A 22,182-nucleotide genomic window follows, 5' to 3' on the forward strand; every position below is an offset into this window, starting at 1 on the left:
GCGGGGTCCCTCGGGTCACTGTCCACAAGCAGAGTTGCTGGGCAGACGCAGGTCCTCCCCAGCTTTTGGAGACGCCCTGATGGATCTGCATCGTCCTCCCCGTGGTCCTGCTCTCATCCTCACACTCCCTGGCGGGGATGCCCCAGCAGGTACTCACGGGTCCCCCCAGGTGCCAGGATCCCTTTGCGCACAGGTGCCCGTGGGCTCTAGAGGATTTTTCCTCCTTAGTCAAGTCCATCGCTCTGTTGAGCCTTGTCTCTCCAGAGGCGCTCAAACCACAGCCCGCTGTGCCGGGAGCTCAGGGGGCAGGGGTGGCGGGATGGGCAGAGCGCACACTCAGGGTTGGGAGAAGCTTCCCGAAAGCCTGTCCAGCTCTGCTGGCTGCCGCACAGGCGCGGGAACTGCTAATTGAATTCACCCTTGTGAAAAATGTTCGCAAATTGCAAATGACCGCTTAGACAAATTTAGAAACCAGGCGTGTGCCGCTAACGAAGCCTCCCTCCTCTGCCGTTAGCGTTTATGTTGGAGCCACAAACAATTAAAAAATATCCACGGGCGCGGAGGTCCTCTTGTCTAATTAGCTCGAAGGCCTGCCAGGAAGAGAGGCCGCCCGCACTTACCACCCCCCTTCCCCTGGGCTGGTTAGAAAAGATGGGCCCTCAGGCTAAGGGGGGGCAATTAAGGAAAAGGCGGTGGGGGTGAGCGGGGAGGAAGGGGCCACCGGGGCCCCCGGGGCCAGAGCTGATGGCCGGCCCACCCCAGACCGAGGTGCTATAGGGGCCTCTGCAAGGCAAAGGCGCAGAGCTGTAACCCCCAAAGGGTGCCAGGGGCCACGTGGCCAGGGCCCCCTGGGGGCGGGGAGGGCACCCTGGGGACAGCGCCGATGCCTGGCCCCAGTCCAGGCCTGGGGAGACTGTCTGATGGTGAGACAGAGGCGCTCTCTTTCAATAAGCTCACTGGGTGATTCTCATTTACCCGAAAGACCCAGACTCCCTGGCCTCAGCGGAGTGAGGGAAGGAGAGACAGAATTAAAGGCAATTTCCGATCCGGTCCATGGCCTGGGTCTCCTGGCTCCAGGGCAGCTGGCTGCAACAGGGACTTCCGCGGGCCCTGGGCTCTCTTGACATCATGAGCCCCTTCCTCTATAAAAAAATAATAATTTAAAATATTTTGGAGTTCCCATTGTGGCTCAGTGATCACGAACGTGACTCCTATCCATGAAGATGGCGGGTTTGATCCCTGGCCTCGCTCAGTGGGTTAAAGACCCAGTGTTGCTGTGAGCTGTGGTGTAGGTCGAAGGTCAATTCAGATCTGGCGTTGCTGTGGCTATGGCATAGGCTCCAGCTGCAGCTTCGATTTAACCCCTAGCCTGGGAACTTCCATACGCTGCAGGTATGGCCCTAAAAGGCAAAAAAAAAAAAAAAATTATGGCTGTGCTTGTATGAAAATGAGTGTAATCTGGGCTGGATTCTTTTAATTGTTTGCTTCTGATTTTAAATGACTTTAGAACATTTTGGGAGTTTCCACTGTGGCTCAGCGGGTTAAGGATCTAGCATTATCACTGCTGTAGCTCAGGTTGCTGTAGTGGTGCAGGTTCAATCCCTGGCCCGGGAACTTCCCCATGCTGTGGGCGCGGGCCACAAAAGAAGAAATCCAAGCATTTCCATGAACCCTCAGTCTGTCCTGGGGCCCCGGCATCGTGCCTTCTGGGCTGAGGGAGCAAAGTTGGCCTTAATTTTCCCCTTCGGGCCTCGTCACCCCTTTCCTCCTCCAAGGGAGTTGTCTGTCATCTCCCATCCTCCCTGTCCCCTCGCAGGACTCCCTTTCGGGGCGGGGGGCAGAGAAGAAGGCAGAGGACAAACACCTGGCCTTGAAGCCTGAAGACTCTAGACTCGACACGGTGTCCTCCTGCTCGTGCAGAGAGACTTTGAGCTCACAACGTACCATTTCCATGTGCCTCCATTTCTTTGTAAATGGGACCAGTACTCCCTCTGCCACATCAGGAAAAATGGTGTGAGTTCATCCGTAAGGAGCCACTCGAGTCCTTGGGAAGGAGGAGAGCTACCAAGAATTTTAGTTAGTGAAGAGTCACGGAGCCCGGGCTACATCATCCCACGCCTGTAGAGACCTCGCGGGCGAGAGGGCAAAGCCGGCCCTGTGTGAGGCAATAGGGAGTGGTGGGGACTGTGTCAAACTCGAGGTCAAAGGGTGGCCGCTCCAGCCAGTGATGGACTATTGGGAATGTGGGCCCAGTGTTACCAGATGATCTAATGCTTCATTAAGGAAAGCCAGATGTTGGGGGGGTTTTGTTGTCTTTTCAGGGCTGCACCTGCAGCATTTGGACGTTCCCAGGCTAGGGGTTGAATCAGAGCATCAGCTGCCGGCCTTCGCCACAGCCACAGCAATGCTGGATCCTAGCTGCATCTGCGACCTACACCATAGCTCACGGCAACGTTGGATTTTTAATCCACTGAGCAAGGTCTGGGATCGAACCTGCATCTTCATGGATACTAGTCGGGTTCATTTCTTCTGAGCCACGAAGGAAACTCCCAGACACTGGTATTCTTCTGGTGTAAAAATGCATATATTGATGCCATTCCCTGGTGGCCTAGCAGTTACGGATTTGATGCTGTCTCTGCTCTGACTCAGATTCAGTCCCAGCCCTGAGAATTTTTATATGCCACAGGCACAGCCAAAATGTAAAAACAAACAAACAAACCTTTAAAAATGCATATGTTGGTAACAAAAATTTTTATTTTTTTGTTTAAATTTTATTATGGTAGGAACACAACGGGAGAGCTACTCTTCTAAAAAATCTTCCAGTATACAACAGAGTGTAATTAAATATATGCACGACGTTGTACAGCAGGTCTCTAGAAGTTATTCCTTTTGCGTAACTGAAACTCTATGTCTCTTGGTTACTCTCCATTCCCTGTTGACTCACTCCAGGCCCTGACAACCACCATTCCACTCTGAGTCTACGAATTGGGAGCAAGAATTGTTAAACGCTACAGACCAAACCAAGCAGGTCTGCAGGCCAGGGATGGGCGAGAGTCTTCCATATGATGGAGCAAGTTATTTCATCTCATTGAAGTCTTTATCCATCGTTCAAGAGCAAGTAACAATAGTTTTCGGTCCGTGAGGTTCGTTGTCACCCATCAAATGGGGGATGACGTAATGGTGGCTCCTATCCCCTGGGCTTCTTGTCAGGATGCGAAGGAAGTGTCCCCGGCCTGTGAGGGTGGCCTCCGAGGGAGGAGGAAGTTTACCGAAAGGCAAGAGGGAGAAGCCTTGTGACCGTGGAGTGGGTTTGTACCTCGACTCTGGCGGTGCGTCTGCAACCTCCACGCGCCGTGAGGTTTTGTAGAAGCAAGTACACCAGTGAGTACGAGAGTCAGTTCGGTGACATCTCAGGACGTTGGGTGGATTGTTCAACATCAATAGTTTGCTTTCGATTTTCTTTTTTTTTTGGCCGCACCCGCGGCGCGAGGAAGTTCCCAGGCCAGGGATCGAACCTGCACCACGACAGTGAGCCAAGACTCGCAGTGACAATACTAGATCCTTAACTCACTGCACCACAAAGGGAACTCCCTTGCTTTTGTTCTTTAGGTTTACCAGACGTCAACACTGGGGGAAAGAGGGTAAGGGGTACACAGGGGTCTCTCTCTGTGTTAATTTTTCTTTCTCCCCCTCCCTTCTTTCTGTATTATTTCCTACAACTGCATGATTCCCAATGCCGTCTGTAAACACTTCAGTTGCAAAAAAGAGAGAAAAAAGTAGGGAATTCCTGTCGTGGCGCAGTGGAAACGAATACGACTAGGAACCATGAGGTTGCAGGTTCCATCCCTGGCCTCGCTCCGCGGGTTAAGGATCCAGCATTGCTGTGAGCTGTGGTGTGGGTTGCAGACACGGCTCGAATCTGGCATTGCTGCGGCTGTGGTGTAGGCTGGCAGCTGCAGCTCTGATTGGACCCCTAGGCTGGGAACCTCTATATGCTGTGAGTGCAGCCCTAAAAAGACAAAAGACAAAAGACAAAAAAAAAAAAGGGTAAGAAAACTTTAGCTGTGCTTGTTTGCAATGCTACGGGCAGTGTTAGAATTGCTTATTCCAAGAAACAGTGGTGCTATTTTCTGTTCTTTTTCTTTTTACAGCCGAACTTGTGGCATATGGAAGTTCCCAGGCTAGGGATTGAATCGGAGCTGCAGCTGAGGCCTATGCCACAGGCACAGCAACTCTGGATCCAAGCTGCATCTGCCACCTACACTGCAGCTTGTGGCAACGCCAGATCCGTAACCCACTGAGGGGTAGGGATCGAACCCGCATCCTCTTGGATACGATGTCAGGTTCTTAACTTGCTGAGCCATAGCAGGAAGCCACAGTGGTGCAATTTTAGGCACAAGTGAAGTGCTTGATCATGATGCCTGAGGCCACCTTCCATTCAGGAAACCCCAGGTGGTGAGGAGAAAGGAGGCCCAGCTTTAGGAACACATCCGGCTTGGAGAAACATCTCCCGTGGACAGAACAGAAGTTGGGTCTCCTTATGCGGTGCTACCATCTGGCGCTCTGGGCTTCGTTTGAGAGCCGCCAAGAGATAGCCCAGCCCTCCAGCCTCTTCCCTCCTCCAAAACCAGACCCTCCGTGGTCCATGGCATGTTCTGAACTTGACACCCAGCCGAGGAGGTGCAGTCTGGCCCCGAGGCCACCGTCCACTGCACAGCGCTCGAGGCAGCACCGACGCCTGGGCCAGGGCCTCGCCCGCCCCCTGGGAGCAGCAGACCGCTGGCACATTAGAGATGGATTTTAATTTTATTTTAACAAAATAGCTGTCTCCACTGGAAGAAGCATCAAGAGCCAAATAAGGACCCGTCTTGAGCGGAATCACGTTGAACAGACCTCCGTGCTGTCATTGATTTTCCAGGAAGAAAAAAATCGCCTCTGGCTACTAAACCGAATTAGTAGTCACTGATGACCAATTATTTTAGCCCGCTGTGAACGCGGAGCCGCACTAAAATCCGGTTTGTCAGACCCAAGGCTCCCTTCTCAAACACCTTTCAACAAATGTGTACCTCACGTCCCTCAGAAGCTTCCTACAGCTTCCTCTCTTCCGCCAAGTTCTCCGGCTCCACAAAGTTTTAATGAGCAGCCAAGATGAAGATGGGTTTGCCATGAAAGGGCCCCTCTAATCCACAGAGCACTCCTCGGCGGAGAGGAGGCGCGCCGGCAAATCAGAGCTGTCAGCCCTCATCCCCCCTCACGCTCAAAGTGTCAGCCTAATGTTTGCAAATGATAATTTCCACTTTCCTTGCTCGTCCTGGTGCCTTCATGGGAGATCAACCCCTGGCCTTGGGGTATCAATCGCGAAGCAGCGAGGATGGATTGGATTGAACTAATGTGAAGTTTCTTGCCGGCCGACCCCACGTCGGAGCTGATCGCAGTTCGTTTTTATTCCCCATTTTCCGCTACATCGGACCGAGTTTTGACACGGTTTTGTTGTGAGTGGGAACGTCAGGGGTGGGGAGGGACTTTTCCGAGAGGTTCCTGCCAGGTTATCAGCAAAATAATTTGTCGAAGCCCTCAGTGGCGGCCACGCGGGCACAGATCACGCAGCGTCTCGGTGGAGGTCACTGGGCACAGAGCCTCACCATCGGGACGGGGCATCTTGAGAGCCGGGGAAGTGGGGTGGGGACCCTGGCTAGGCTGCCTGGTGGCTCTCTGTGTGTGAGCGAGCTGCGGGCCAGCGGCTGGATTTCTTGGCGTCTCAGCGTCCACATCGGAAGGCAAGGATGGTCACTTTCACGTCCAAGGTTATGGAAGAATCAGTGTCCTTGGAGTGCTTGCCAGTGGGCTTGGTGTCATAAGTGCTGGCTAAAAAATGGGGAGCCAAGTTCTCGTCGTGGCTCAGTGGGTTGAGAACCTGAAAGAGCCTCTGTGAGGATGCAGGTTCAATCCCTGGCCTTGCTCTGCGGGATAAGGATCTGGTGGGGTGTTGGCAGGGCTGTGCAGGGCAGGGGGGGAGGGAGCTTCCATCCTGACACCAATTCTGACTTGGATCCATCCTCCCCATCACTGACTGTGTGGCCTTGCGAGTCATATGACCTCTCAGCTGTGGATTTTTCTTTTTCTTTCTTTCTTTTTTTTTTTTTTTTTTTGGCACCACCCCCCTTATGCACAAGTTCCCGGGCCAGGGATTGAATCCATTTCACAGCAACGACTGGAGCCACAGCAGTGACAACGCTGGATCCTTAACCCAATCCAGCTTCTCTCTCTCTCTTTTTGTTTTTTGTTTTTTGAGGGCCGCATTAGCGGCATGTAGAGGTTCCCAGGCCAGGGGTCGAATCAGAGCTGTAGCCGTTGGCCTACGCCAGAGCCACAGCAACAAAGGATCCGAGCCACGTCTGCGACCTACACCAGAGCTCACGGCAACTCGGGATCCTTAACCCACTGAGCAAGGCCAGAGATCAAACCGCAACCTCATGGTTCCTAGTGGGATTCGTTAACTGCTGAGCCAGACGAGAACTCCCAGCTTCTCTTTTTTCATACTTGACCTGCATCTTGGAGATCTTTCTGCGTCATTGCACGTATGGTCACTTTGTTCTTTCTGGCAGCTGCACAATATGTCCTGATAAATGTGATCGGCTCAGTGACAAGTGGGGGGGCGGGGGAATTCAGAACATGCGTGTCCTTGCCTTGTTCAAACTGCTCCGAGGGCATTCTCTGATGGCCTAGCGGGTTGAGGCTCCTGCCTTTTGACCGCTGTGGCTCTGGTCACTGCTGTGTGGCGCAGGTTTGACCCCTGGCCCTGGGGACTTCCACATGCTGCAGGTGTGGCAAAAAAGAAAAAAAATTAAAACAAAACCAAAAATAAGAGAGAACCTGAAAATAATGTCACAACTTTTATTAAACAAACAAACAAACAACTGCTCTGAGGTCAACTGATTTCCCAGGTGAAGTCTCAGGCATCCGTGGCTTCTCTGCCAGTTTCCAATTACAAAAGGCCGTCTCAGTGCACTAGTGAATATGCCCAGGCTAGTGTCACCATTAAAACGTCCAGCTTGGAGTTCCCTGGTGGCTCAGTGGGTTAAGGATCTGGCTTGTCACTGCTGTGGCACAGGTTTGCTCTTTTTGTTTTGGGTTTTTGTTTGCTTGTTTTTTTTAGGGCCACACCTTGACAGATGGACATTCCCAGGCTAGGGGTTCATTTGGAGCTGCAGCTGCCGGCCTAGACCACTGCCACAGCAACGCCAGATCCGAGCCACATCTATGACCTACACCACGGCTCACGGCAAAGCCAGGTCCTTTAACCCACTGAGTGAGACCATGGATCAAACCCGCATCCTCATGGATACCTGTCGGATTCTTAACCCACAGGTTCTAGCCCTGGCCCTGGAACTTCCACATGCTGTGGATGTGGGGGGCAGGGGGAAGGGGGGAATGGAGAGAAAGAGAAAGCAAAAGCAGCAACCCACCTCAGCTCCAGGGAGGATGGAGGGTATTACAATAATTACGATAGGGCTTTCTGGTATTATTTCATTGCCCAATTGGCTCGGGTAATATTTCACTTAGTAGCCTTTCACTTGCTCTTATAAGTGAGACAGATGGATAGTGTAAACACACATTCTCCTTATCTCGGTTTGGGATCCTAACATGATGAGAGAAGCGTTTTAATAAAAAGTTCTGCCAGTTCCCGTTGTGGTGCAGGGGAAACGAATCTGACTGGTATCCGTGAGGATGCGGGGTTCAATTTCTGGCCTGGATCCGTGGGTCAGGGATCCGGCATTGCCGTGAGCCCTGGTGTAGCTTGCAGACGTGGCTTCGATCCTGCGTTGCTGTGGCTGTGGCATAGGCTGGCAGATACAACTCCGATTCCACCCCTAGCCTGGGAACTTCCATATGCCACACATGTGGCCCTTAAAAGCAAAACAAACAAAAAACAAACAAAAAAACAGTTCTGGAAAGCTCTGGAATACTGTTCTAAGCAAGGCTGTTGTGTGAACATACTCAAGCCTGGTGCCTGTGTCTCTATAAGTGTTTCTTTCTCTTTTTTTTTTGTCTCTTTGCCTTTTCTAGGGCTGCACCTGCAGCATATGGAGGTTCCTAGGCTAGGGGTCGAATCGGAGCTCTAGCCGCAGGCCTACTCCAGAGCCACAGCAATTCGGAATCAGAGCCGCATCTGCAACCCACACCACAGCTCACAACAATGCCGGATCCTCAACCCACTGAGTGAGGCCAGGGATGGAACCTGCAACCTCATGGATACTAGTCAGATTCCTTAACCCCTGAGCCACGATGGGAACTCCATGTTGTTTTTTTTTTAATGGCCACATCCACGGCATATGGAAGTTCCCAGGCTGGGACTGACTCCAAGCTGCAGCTGCAACCTATGGCACAGCCGCAGCAGCTCGGGAGTCTTTAACCCACTGTGCTGAGCTGGGGATTGAACTCGCACCTCCTCAGCAAACCCAAGCCACGGCAGTCAGGTTCTTAACCCAGCACCCCACAGCGGGAACTCCTCTATTACCGTTTTTTATAGGCACTTCAGTCCACTTTGATCTTTGATGTTTTCCTGGACACATCACCCGTTTTGTTTTGGTTTCACATTATTAGCATAAAAAGTTATGCATAATATTCTTCATAAGTAAAGGAAATATCTTACCTGCCTTCAAGGGCAGCTCTAGGTTTTGGGGGACTGGGAGCTTATTCAAGTTTGGAGGGGTTCTCTTTAAGGAAAAAAAAATCAAAATCATGAATATGAATTTAGGCATAAAACTGAATACTTAATTAGAATAAGAAATCTGAACAAATTAAATTTTTAAATAAGCTGACAAATATCGTAAACCACCAAATCCAGAAAAGTAACACACTTTTTAAAAAATGAGTTTCCTGACATGCCCTATATTTATTTTTCCCACTTTTTGTGGCTCCATACTCTTTGATCACCTCTTTGTATGGCAGTAGTTTTATAATATTTTTCTATAAAATTGAATGCTATTTCTGTCTTTCTGCTTTCATGCTTGATTGCATTTGGAAAAAAATATACTTTGAAATAATGATGGATCCACAGGAAGCCGTAAACACCGTACAGAGATCCCGTTTCTCTTCACTCTGTTGTCGCCCGTGATAACGATAGAACGATAGCGCAATATCAAGATCAAGATCAATTGACCTTGGAAGAGTACACAGACCTCATTCAGATATCGTGTGTGTGTGTGTGGGGGGGTTTGGTTTCCATGCATTTTATCACACATAGTTTTGTGTGACACAATCAAGATACGGAACTGCTGGAGCTCCCGGTGTGGCACAGTGCGTGGAGCATCCAACTGCCGTGGCTCCAGTGGCCGTGGAGGCGCGAGTTCCATCCCCCAAGTGGCGCAGTGGGTGAAAGGATCTGGCGATGCGGCCGCTGCGGCATGGATTCGCTCTCTGGCCCAGGAACTTCCAGATGCTGCAGATGCATCCATAAACAGGAAGAGGAAAAAAAAGGTGCAGAACTGTCCTCTCAGCTCAAAGACCCCTCATATGCCCATAGAGCGACCCTTCTTGCTACCATTCCCCGATCCCTGGAACATTCCAATCATGGCACATGCCTGAAATCATACAGTGGTATGTGACCTTCTGAGACTGGTCTTTTTCTTTCTTTCTTTTTTTTGCTTTTGCTTTTTAGGGCGGCGTCCGTGGCATATGGCAGTTCCCAGGCTAGGGGTCGAATCAGAGGGACAGCTGCCAGCCTACACCACAGCCACAGCAATGCTGGATGCTTAACGAGGCCAGGGATCAAACACACATCCTCATGGATACTAGTCGGGCTCATTACTGCTGAGTCAAATGGGAACTTCCAAAACTGGCCTTTTCCCCTCAGCTTAATGGCCTTGATATCATCCAAATTGTTGCTATAGCAGCGGTCCCTTCCTTTTTACTACTAAGTGGTGTTCCGTACCATGGATGGACCGGTTTATTCACCCAATGATGGACATTTTGGCTGCTCCCAGTTTGGGGATAGTAAAAGTCTAGCTGTGGAGTTCCCTGGTGGCTCAGCAGGTTAAGGACCTGGCATTGTCACTACTGTGGCTCAGGGTTGATCTTTGGCCTGGGAACTTCTGCACACCTCGAGCCAAAAGCAAAAACCACACAAATAGTCCTTGAACCTTTGTGTATAGATCTCTGTGTAGAAATAAATTCTCACTTCTCTGGAATAAATGCCCCGCAGTGCCATGGCTGGGTCCATAGAGGAAGTGTATGTTTTGGTTTTTAAGAAACTGTCAAACCATTTTCCAGAGCACCTCTATACCATTTTACACTCCCACCAGCAACGTATAAAAGGTTTCATTTCTCTGCATCCTTGCCGGCATCCAGCATTGTCACTACGTATTTCTCATTTTCACTGTGCTAATAGGTGTGTAGTGACACATACCATCACGGCCTTAGTTTGCATTTCTCCAGCGGTGAGGGATGTTGACTATTGTTTCAGGTACTTCCTAGCCATCCTTCTATCCTCTCTGATGAAATGTCTCTTCAAGGTTTGCCCTTTTTCTAATACAACTGTTTGTTTTTGTCGGTTTACTGTTGAGCTTTGAGAGTTCCGTGTAAAGTATAGATAGGAGGCCTTTGCAAAATACTTGGTTTGCAAATATTTTTCTCCCAGTTGTGACTTGTCTTTTCATCTTCTCAAGAGGATGTTTCACGGATCAGAAGTTCCTAATTTTAGAGTTCCTGTGGTGGCACCAAGGGATCAGTGGCGTCTCTGGAGCCCTGGGATGCAGCTTTGATCCCCAGCCTGGCACAGTGGGTTAAGGATCCAACGCTGCCGAAGCTGTGGCATAGATCGAAACTGCAGCTTGAATCTGATTCCTGGCCCAGGAACTCCCTATGTTGCAGGGCAGCCAAAAAAAAAAGAAAAATCTTGTTTTTTCCTCTCTCTCTCATGCGCTTTTTTCTTGTTGTTGTTGTCTTTTTAGGGGTGTACCCACAGCATATGGAGGTTCCCAGGCTAGGGGTGGCATCGGAACTGCAGCTGCTGGCCTACACCACAGCCACAGCAATGTGGGATCCAAGCCGCGTCTGTGACCTACACCACAGCTCACGGCAATGCCGGATCCTTAACCCACTGAGCGCTGCCAGGGATGGAACCCGCATCCTCATGGATTCATTTCCGCTGCGCCACACCTGGAACTCCAGCATGGATCATGCTTTTGATGTCAAATCTAAGAACGCATCAAACAGCCTAACCCTAGGACCCCAAGATTTCGTCCTATGTTTTCTTCTAAAAGCTTTAGTTTTACATTTTATATGTAAATCTATGCTCCATTTTGAGTTAATTCTTGTATAAAGTGTGAGACTTGGGTCAAGAGGTTTTCGTGTGGTTTGTTTTGGTTTCGTTTATGATGTACCATTGTTCCAGCATCGTTTGTTAAACAGACTATCCCTCCTCCTTTGTATACAATTTCCGTCAATTTACTCTCCTAGGAAATTGTTTTGGCTGTGCCCACAGCAGGCAGAGGTTCCCGGGCCAGGAATCGAACCTGTGTCATAGCAGGAACCTAAGCCACAGCAATGACAATGCCAGATCCTTAACCCACTGAGTCACCAGGGAACTCCCTCTCTTAATTTTTTTTTTTTTTTTTGGTCTTTTTTAGGGCCGCAACCCCAGCATATGGAAATTCCCAGGCTAGGGGTGGAATCAGAGCTGTAACTGTCAGCCTACACCACAGCCACAGCCACAGCCACTCCAGATCCGAGCCGTGTCTGTGACCACAGCTCACGGCAATGCCGGGTCCTTAACCAACTGAGTGAGGCCAGGGATCAAACCCACATCCTCTTGGATACTAGTTGGATTCTTAACCCACTGAGCCACACTGGGAGCTCCTACTGAGGGCATTTTAAGCAAGGGATGATGTGTTACTATCTAGATCCTGGGTTTTCCCCACATCAGACAAGCTCTCCCACTTTATATCCGAGTTAATGAGCCAGTGCAGAAACAGACAAAACCTGCTAAGATCTCCTTCAGCCAGGGCTGGGCCACGGTGACTCAAGACTGTCAGCGCTTTTGCTCCGAGCCCCTCCTGCCTCCTTCCAGCAAGAAGAACCGCTGGCCAGGGCAGGACACAAAGACGGTCGGCGAGGCTGCGGGAGGGCTGGGAGGACAGGTTTGTGGCGATGTGTGCAGGGGTGGGGGATGCTGGGAAGAGAGCTTTTCTGTTGAACGGCCTCTTGGGTAGATCTTGTGAGATTACGCATCAAGTGTCATTAGAACGCGTAGCTATAAACTAGGCTGCTCAGAAGCATGGGGTGTGTAATAATTAAGTAATAAAATCACCACAGGGGTAAAGGAACCGGAAAACAAAGAGCTGCTGTTTGCAGATGCACCGCAGGCCGCTCTGTAAAGGGACCTCTGAGCTGAAGTGGCATTTCAAAGCCACTGACTCTCCGCTCAAACAGAGTCCCAGAGCGGTCTGCACATAGACGAGGGAAACTGTCCTGGGAGCACAGACAGGTGGAAAGCAGGATGTGGATGCTTAGGGTCCGGGTCAGCTCTATGTCTGTCTCCAGGGCCACAAATCCAACACTTGGAGGGGCCCGGTAGGCAGTGGAGGGCAACAGGGAAGGGAGAGGACTTGGGCTAAATGGCACCCAGTACTCAGCCAACTGGTGCCGAGTGGTCAGACATATACACCTTCAAGACAAGCTGGGTCTTTTAGTGTAAGAGCTCCTGAGGATTAAGTGTGGACAACAATTTCAAGACCCCCGTGCAGGCCGAATAAGACACAAACCCGGGGCTCCAGATTTGCAATCCCGGGTCCTGACTGTATGAACTCCAGGAGCCACCTCCTATCTCAGTCCCTCCATCTCCTCATTCCCTCATCTGTGAAATCAGGTCACAGGGAAGATCAGGGGCTCTGAGCCTCCCCGGGGGCATCTGCGCCTTTGAAAATGTGGTATAGGGGCAGATCTTCGTGCAGACACGGTGTCTGTGCACTCCGGCTCAGAAACGTCCATCTGAGACTTCATGGGACTTTGGGGAAGCTGGATGATCTAGAGGCCTTAAACCCTGAAGGGTGGGTCCTGGACAGGGCACCTCCAGACCCACTGAACCTGAACCTGCCTATAACAATCCCCCACCCCCACCCCACCCCCGCGACAGTGTGCGAAACGCTGCTGGATGGTTCCTTCTGCTGGAAGAGAAGGACTTCTGCTTACAGGACCTTCTCTGGATGGCACACATCTGCACAACAGTGTCTCTTGATGTTTCCCAAAGTGTGGGCTGAGGAACCCCTTGGGGCCACCATAAAACACGACCACAAAACTGGTGACCTCAAACAACAGAAATGTATTTTCTTTTCCTTTCTTTTTTTAAAACAATTTTCTTATGGTCGCACCTGGGGCATATGGAAGTTCCTGGGCCAAGGAACGAATCCCAGTCGCAGCTGCAACCTGCCCCACAGTGGCAGCAATGCTGGATCCTTTACCCCACTGCATTGGGCTGGGGGTCGAGCCCAAGGGGGTGATGAGGCCTGCAGTAGTAAACTCAGTCCAACTTGCTCACTGGGCCCAGAAGGTAGGATGCCAGGGGCCCAGGACACTACAAGGGACCATGAAAATGCTCTGATTGCTTCTTTTTTTGGGCCACACCTGTGGCACATGGAAGTTTCCAGGCTGGGGGTTGAACATGAGCCACAGCAGCAACCCAAGCCGCTACAGTGGCAATGCTGGATCCCTAACCCACTGTACCACAAGGGAGCTCCTCTTTTTACTCTTTTTAACATGGCTACTAGAAGAATTTTAGTTACATGGTGGCCCACATAAAATTTCTATTCGACAGTGCTCATCTAGAAGGCTGATCACCTTTGGGTTCATTCTGGGTCCCATGCCCGCCACTGAAATGTTTGGTGAATGGTGTTCCTATCTCCTGCTAATCATTCTTGGCCCCATGTCTCTCACTTTCAGTGATGGTAAGATTGATCATGCGAGTGAATTTTATATTATGGATAATTTACCACAATAAAAAAAAAATTGATCCTTTAGTTCAGCAGCTCCGTCTGACCCACGCATTGTAAAGTTCTCCCTCAGCCGTGCACCTGACCATTTCAGCAGTTACTGATGATTATCTAAATCCATCTTTTTAGGGCTGTATCCACGGCATATGGAAGTTCTCAGCCTAGGGGTCGAATCAGAGCTGTAGCTGCCGGCCTACACCACAGCCACAGCAACGTGGACCCAAGCTGTGTCTGCGACCTACACCACAGCTCATGGCAACGCCGGATCCTTGACCCACTGAGCAAGGCCAGGGATTGAACCTGGGTGCTCATGGATACTCGTTGGGTTCATTAACCCCTGAGTCATGATGGGAACTCCTAAATCCATCATTTCATTAGGAGTTGCAAAGTAATGATTCTCTTCCCCTCAATTCTGTCCTTTCTCCTGCATTTGATTAGCCTTGCTTCTTCTATAAAGAACTTGCCCTCATCACCTATGAACTACCCCGAGAGGGTCTCACACCCAGCACGGCCCCCACTGCTTCAGGACCTTACCCCCATCTCTAGGATGGGGTAGTAGTAGTTCTCACTTTACAGTGATGTGCAAAATACTCTACACAGGGTGAGTGCTCCGTGGCTGGAGACAATTGTCAAAGAGAACCAGAGCAGAGGCCAAAGGCAATACAGACAGATTTCATTCCGTGCTATTGCAAAGGAGAGAGCAACTTCAGTACAGAGCTGGGCTCAATTCTGAACACAACACAAGGGGGGGTTTACAGCCAAGAAGCAGATTGGATGGAAACTTACTAAAAGGAGACTTTAAGCATAGGGGAGAGTCTTGCTAAACTGACTCGACAGGATTCTTGGTAAAGGCAAGCTAAGACGATCAAATATTAAGGATGAGGGAACTGGCTTAGCAAGGTTCTTGGCTGAGACTGACTTCAGCTGGCCAAAGACAGATGAGGCCTAATCAAAAAGAGGGCTCCAAAGAGCTTGTCTAAAATCTGGTCAAGGAGAGAGTCTGTCACCATGCAAGGCCCAGCACTTTGTTGGTGGGTATTAAATGTTTGTTGAATGACTCATACACGTCACCTGTTTTTTCCACAGCAGCAGAAGGCCAGAGAGAGCCTCTCACAGCCTTGGGAGAGCACTTTGCCCTATAGCCCCAACAGTCAAGCAGGCAGTTTCATGGGAGAGGGGGCCTCTGGCCCTTCCCAGACCTCAAGCCTGTCTGACTTCTTCCCCGCAGGCCTTCCACCCCTTTCTTTGATCTGCTGCAGCATCGGTACCAGCAGCTCTGGGTGCAGGAGCAGAAGGCCACCCAGAAAGCCATTAAACTGGAGAAAAAGCATAAGGTAAATGCACCACTCACTCCAGACTGGATAACTTTGGGGTAGAAGGGAAGGGAGGGGGGGGGCAAGGCTTTGAGGCTGACCACTGCACATGTTTGTCCCTGGGGGGAGTGGGGGGGGTCTTCTGGGGACTCAAGTTGCTTAGTGCTTTGCTGTTAAGAGTCTTGGCGATGATCAGGTTCCACCCCGCCTGAAGCCCCGAGAGTGGAAGGTTCTGGCCAGCGTCACCTGTAAATTAGCCCTATGTGCATCTGGAGCAGGAGCTGAGCCCCATCTCCCGGGTCCCGCCTGGGGACTTCCTGTCTCACCACACGCCACACTCCACACATCAGGTTACAAACGAATCGGTCCTGGTCCGAACAGAAACATGCCCTTGTGTTTCTGGAAAGAAAAGGCTAAGAAGGCAAAGTCCGAAGAGGAAATCCACTTCTGGGAGGTTCTACAAAGGACGCATTTTATGAAACCTTAGGAATACCTTTTATCTCAAGTTCATGGATAAGGCCGTGCTGAACACTCCACACGCGTCCTACACATCATTTCATCTGCACCAGACGGGAGCCTGTGAGGTGGGTGTTAGCCTAGTTTCCAGGCCCAGAGAGGCAGTGGCCACACAGGAAACTTGAGCTGAGGACAGAAAGATGTCCGCGCACTGCCAGTTGCCAATGGTGTGAATCCCAGTGGGGATTTTACCCTGGAGAGAAACATCTTTAGCTGTGAATTTGCGTTGCTGTTTGCATTTGAAGATGTTAAACATGGTCCTTTAGAATAGTCTGCGATTCGGACTTTCTTTCTTTCTTTCTTTCTTTTGGTTCTTTTTAGGGCCGCATCCACGGCACATGGAGTTTCCCAGGCGAGGGGTCGAATCAGAGCTGTAGCCGCTGGCCTACACCAGAGCCATAGCCATGTCCGATCCGAGCCGCATCTGCAACCCACACCAGAGCTCATGGTAACACCGGATCCTTAACCCACTGAGCGAGGCCAGGGATCGAACCTGTGTCCTCATGGATGCTATTCAGATTCGTTTCCACTGAGCCATGACGGGAACTCCTGATTCAGACTTGGAGAGCACTCAGATTGGCCTCCTCCCCAGTAGATCTGACCATCATAAAATCAGAACTGCTTTATGTTCATGTAGTTTGTTTGGCACGTAGATGTGCCAGGGCCAGGGACTGAACCCACACCACAGCAGCAACCCAAGGCACAGCAGCGACAATGCCGGATCCTTAACCACTAAGCCAACAGGGAACTCTGCATGTAGCAATATACAGATTTCATTAGAAGCACATTCTGGACCCAGACTGTATCCTGGATTTCTGGGTTTTGTCCTCCTGAATAGCCCCTGAGGTCTGCGTCTCATCGGACCATTCAGTTTGTTTCCTTTTCAGATGGAGGAGCTGAGTCTCAGAGAGACTAAGTGACTGGCCAAAAGTGTCACAGCCAGGCCAGGACCCAGCTGTGTCCCGCCCCGGAGTCCGGGATTTTCCTGATGGCAAGGTCCCTATTCCTGCTGATTGCAGGCAAGCTCAGGATTCAGTAAAAGTGCCTGTGACTTCTAGGGCCAACCTGGGCAGTGGGAGAGTCTTCCCAGGGATTCTGGCCCCTTGGGACCAGCAAAGAGAGACAGAGGGGTGGAAAGACCCGGGACTCCCCAGGGACAGTCAGGTACCAAGGTCCCTCCCGGCCATTCTCAGAGGAAGGTGGAATCTGAGACAACCACTCATTAAAGAGCAGAGCGTTGTAATAATATTTTCAAAGTGGCCTGTGACTAGTTCACTTTTACTTTTATTCTTTGGCTGTGCTGAGGCATGTGTAGGTTCCCAGGCCAGGGATCCAGCACAGGCCACAGCAGTGACCACACTGGATCTTAACCTGCTGAGCCACCAGGGAACTCCCCATGACTAGTTTATTTGTTAATGGCTCAGGATGGAATCCACTCGGAGTTCCTGTCGTGGCGCAGCGGAAACGAATCTGACTAGGAACCATGGGGTTGTGGGTTCAATCCCTGGCCTCGCTCAGTGGATTAAGGATCCGGTGTTGCTGTGAGCTGTGGTGTAGGTCACAGACATGGCTCGGATCTGGCATTGCTGTGGCTGTGACTTAGGCCGGCAGCAACAGCTCTGATTCGACCCCTAGCCTGGGAACCTCCATGTGCCACATGTGCAGCCCTAAAAAGACAAAAAAAAAAAAAAAAAAGATGGAATCCGCTCAGGTTTCAAGGGAGGGAGCGTGGGCGTTATAGGCTCTGCCTCTTTATAGTTCCAAACTTGAGTCTTATTTTTAATTAGCAGCTATTTCATGGCAACTCAGAATCTTGCAGGTCCACAGAACACCAAGCCTCCAAGGACACATCATCTGAATCTAGTGACAGTCTCACAGTCAGTATCCCTCCTTTTCCAGCCAAACACCCCAAAAGCAAACACTGTGAGTGACTCCACCTCGAGTACTGGCTGGGGACTGGTGCCAGCCTGGGGGTGTGAGTTTGAGTGAATCACCACTTTGATGGGGTCTCAATTACCTCATTGGGCAGAAAAGGGGGTCAGATTCAAAGAGGGCCCAGCAGGCACTCAGAAAACACTTGTCCAGCCCACGCCAGGATTCTGTCCTGTCCCAAGATGCTCCCTGGCTCCTGTGTTATCTATCAAACGGCTGTAAACACTCAGACCCACCCAAGGCTGAGAGGCTGATAAACAATTGTTGGGGTGATGAGACAGCTGGTTTATGAGGTCACATTGCCACCATCCAAGGGAAAGCCTGTCTCTTCAGCAACTAAGGATGTGCTGGATTTTTGGACATTGATGACCCCGGGTGAAATTCTTGCTAACGGCTTCCATTAGCGGAGCCATCGTCTTGGGCCAGACACCCGGCTCAAAGCTAACTCAGCACATCGTCCACAAACCTGTTTGTCAGGCGCCGGTACCACGTTTCCCCAGCAAGAACTGAGGCTTGGAAAGGTGACAAGACTTGCCTGCGTTCCTCCGATCCTGGAGCCCGGCTCATTAGTCCGTGGCTGGGCAGCGTCTCTGCTCTGGGTCGGAGATAAAGTTTCAAAGCTCTTTTCGAAAGCAGAGGGGGCTTTCTAGATCCAGAGGGCTTGTGAGTTCTCCAGACACATTCGATCACAGGAATATAACTGATTAACAAAATAAATCAATACAAGGGATTCACTGGGGTGGTGTCTTCGGATAAACTCGGGTCAGCTCTTATTTGTCAACTGCACCATCTGTCCCGTGAGGCTCTCTCACGCCCCCTTCTGCAGGGGCCCACCTCCCTGGGTCACCTGGGGAGGAATCCAGCTCATCCACTCTGGGGTGGCGCCCCAGCTCTCTATGCTGAAGTCTAGGTATAAACGGGACACCCCTGTTTACTTCTTAATTCCCCCAGGGAACTTTGAATTTTGACAAAGAGATCATAGCCAGGGGCTGAGATCTGACTGTGCATGGCAAGTCCCTGACACACTTTGAAAATGCAGAGTCCAGGGCCCCTCCTGGGCTGATCCTGAGGTTGGAGGCCCAGGACCCTGTGGGAGTCTGCTGGGGTGACCATAACCAGGTCCAACGGACTGGGTGGCTTAAACAATAGAAATCAGAGTTCCCTAGTGGCTCAGTGGGTTAAGAATCTGGCATTGTCACTGCTGTGGTGCAGGTTTGATCCCTGGCCTGGAAATGTCCACATGTCGCAGGTGCAGCCCCAAAATAAATAAATGCTAGGAGTTCCCACTGTGGCACAGTGGGTTAAGGATCCAGCGTTGTCTCTGCGGCATCTCTAGGTTGCAGCTGCAGCTCGGATTGTATCCCTGGCCTGGGAGGTATCACATGGTGCAGGTGCAGCCAAAAAAGAAAAAAAAGAAAAAGAAAGAAAACAAATTTTAAGATAAAATAAAAAAGAATTACACTCTAATATATATATATATATTTTTTTTTTCTTTTAAACCCCAGAAATCTGGAGTTCCCTCTGTGACACAGTGGGTAAAGAATCTGACTGCAGCCACTCGTGTTGTTGCTGAGGTTTGGGTTCGATCCCTGGCCCGCATCTCTGGCCCAGGAACTTCCATATGCCGAGGGTTTGGCCATAAAAATTCAAACAAACAAGTAAACAGAAAAACCCAGAAATATATTTTCTTCCAGTTCTGGAGGCTGGAAATCCAAGATCAAGGTGCCGGCAGAGTTGGTTTCTCTGGAGGCCTCTCTCTGTGGCCGTGCACGGCTGCCTTCTCACTGTCCTCACGTGGCCTTTTCCGTATGGACATCCCTGGTGTCTCTTTCTCTTCTTGGAAGGACACCTGTCCTGCAGCCGCATACGATGACCTCATGATACCCCATCGCTTCCTTAAAGGCCCATCTGCAAGTGGGTCACATTAGGGGTCGGGGCATCAACACACGAATTTGGAGGGGACACTAGGCTTGCCGGCATCTGTTCATGGGCACAGAGCATGCAGCTAAGGAGGTGACGGGTTTCCTCTGTGCTTCAAAATCCCTCCCACAGGGAACTCAACGGTGCTGAACGGAGCCCCTAAATTCCTCCCCAAAAGAGTCTTCCTTCCTCTTCCAGGGGAGGGCCACGGGAAGGACCTGCTCCTGAGAAAAGGCAAAGATCCATCATTCATTCTTACTTTTCTTCGTCTTCTTCTTTTTTTTTTAGGACTGTGCCTGCGACCTATGAAATTTCCCAAGCTAGCAGTCAAATCAGAACTGCGGCTGCTGGCCTACACCACAGCCACAGCAATACCAGATCTGAGCCACATCTTCAACCTACACCACAGCTCACGGCAACACTAGATCCTTAGTCCAATGAGCGAGGCCAGGGATCAAACCTGCATCCTCACGGACACTATATTGGGTTCTTACCCACTGAGCCACAATGGGAACGCCCGTCATTCTTCACTCAAACTCGGTGGCATCCATTGTAACCACCAGGGCTGTGTAGCTGCAGGGAGGTGGCAAAGATTGGGACACCACCACCCCCCCGCCCTCGAGGCAGCTGCGGGCCAGAACCCTGGGTCTAGAGCCAAACCAGAAACCAGAACAATAGGCTCTCTGCATCCTGTGGTCCCACCACCAAATCCACTCAGCCGTGGTCACGGGCAGGGCCAGGGGCGCAGGTGACAAGAAATCAGCCTGGGAGGACAGTGACCCACAGGTCTGCCACCCAGGAATCCCAAGCCCTTGAGTCCCTTGCTTGTAGGTCCAGCTTCTGTGGGAAGCTGGTACCCACACCGCCTCCGCATTTCTCCGCCTGCAGGTGATCCTTGGGCCGCTGTATGAGACCCGGAGCAGTCAGCTGCGGAAGTACAAACCCCCCGTGAGACTGGACGCCCTCTGGCACATGCCTCACTTCCAGAAGGTCAGTCTCACCTCCGACTGCCTCCGTCCCAGGGGGACGCCGCTCACCTGGCCTGGTCTTTACCTGTCCTTGAGACAGGAGTTCTGTGGGCTTCTTCCCAACGACTAGCGTAACAACAACAGCAAAAATAGTAATAATAGCCATAGCAATAGCTAACATTTTTGAGCCCTCCCTGCGGGCCAGCACGGAGCTCTGCTTCATTGACTCTTTCCACTCATGGAAGTGGGGCGCTGCTGCCATCACCCCCATTTCACAGCCAGGGAACGTGGAGAACGCTGGTGAGGGCCGTCTGGGGCTGAAGCCGGGCTGCTGACCATGAAGCCTGGGTGCAGGTCCATGGGGCAGGCGCTATCTGGGCCATGCAGTCATGGCACATCCTACACTGGGGACCTGGGGTGCCAGGCGGCCCTGCACCTGCAGCACTGAACCTCCCATTGGCTGATGTCTCGGGAGATGGAACAGCTGCTGTGGGCTGATATGCACCCACCGTGCTCCAGCCTCAGACCGACCCGGTGTCCATTCGGACATGTACGGGGTTTGATCAGCAGTGCTTCAGGGCAGTGGACGCCCAGCTCGGGCACAGGGAGCCTCCCTGGGGGCTGCCAGGGACAGGCCTGGCTCCAGGAGGACAGCCGCACAAAGCCGCATCCCCGTCCCGGCTGCTGGGTTGAGTTAAACTGCAATTTAGACAATGAAGGGGCCAGTGCCTCCCTGAGCCTAATGCAATCGAACAGGCTGCCAGAGAAGCCCGCCGCCTCCCTTGATGCAGCTCTCATGTCCTGCCCAAGTGGCCTCCATCAGCATATGTCAGTGACCATTTGCCCCGCCGCCTATCAGCCCTCGCTGTCCCCACACACGCGAGCAGGACCAGGCGCCGTGTGCGGGGGCGGGGTAGTCAGGGCACCGCTGCCCCCTTACGGCTCCTGCATCCCGCCTGGGCAGCACCGCTCACCTCTGGCTTCTCCGCCTCGCCCACCTCCTGCCTTTTTAACCACATCCCTGCTCCCTCTTCTCTGTCTCAGCAGCCTGCTGCCTGGCTCCTCCTGTGGCTGCCTTTCCTCCTCTGCTCTTTCCTCTCTGATCTTCCTGCCCTCGATGTCCACGGGGAGTGGGGTGTGGGTGCAAGCATCCCGGGGACCCTGCCGAGGAAGGGAGGGGACCATGGCTCCACAGGCACAAGACCCCTCCGCAACCTACACCGCAGCTCAGGGCAACGCTGGATCCCGGACACACTGAGCGCAGCCAGGGATCGAACCCGCATCCTCATGGACACTAGTCGGATTCATTTCCACTGCGCCACAATGAGAACTTCCTCAGCTGTGATTTAGAACCTACCAGTAGCTTCCAAGGCAATGGACAAAGCTCAGGGGGGTCTTCCCTCGACCCCCTACCGGAGCAAGGAAGGAACCCCCTCCACACCAACAACCCCCACCCAGAGCCGGGGGTCACAGATTCCCATGTCAGGCGAGCCTGCTTCTCAGGCAGGGATCGCACAGCCTGGCCTGGAGAAGTGCAAGTACAGA

At 51.6% G+C, this 22,182-nt stretch overlaps 1 protein-coding gene across 1 annotated transcript in view; it reads left to right on the forward strand.

Annotated features, from left to right (window-relative positions):
* CFAP77 (cilia and flagella associated protein 77) overlaps positions 1 to 22,182 on the forward strand; it is a 146,859-nt gene that overhangs the window by 99,739 nt on the left and 24,938 nt on the right. The window contains exons 4-5 of the mRNA XM_047768773.1: positions 15,217 to 15,322; positions 20,558 to 20,659. Coding sequence (XP_047624729.1) covers positions 15,217 to 15,322; positions 20,558 to 20,659 — 208 coding nt within the window. The remainder of the gene's footprint in view (positions 1 to 15,216; positions 15,323 to 20,557; positions 20,660 to 22,182) is intronic.

This window comes from Phacochoerus africanus, chromosome 2 (genome assembly GCF_016906955.1).
Source record: "Phacochoerus africanus isolate WHEZ1 chromosome 2, ROS_Pafr_v1, whole genome shotgun sequence".
Lineage (NCBI taxonomy): Eukaryota > Metazoa > Chordata > Mammalia > Artiodactyla > Suidae > Phacochoerus > Phacochoerus africanus.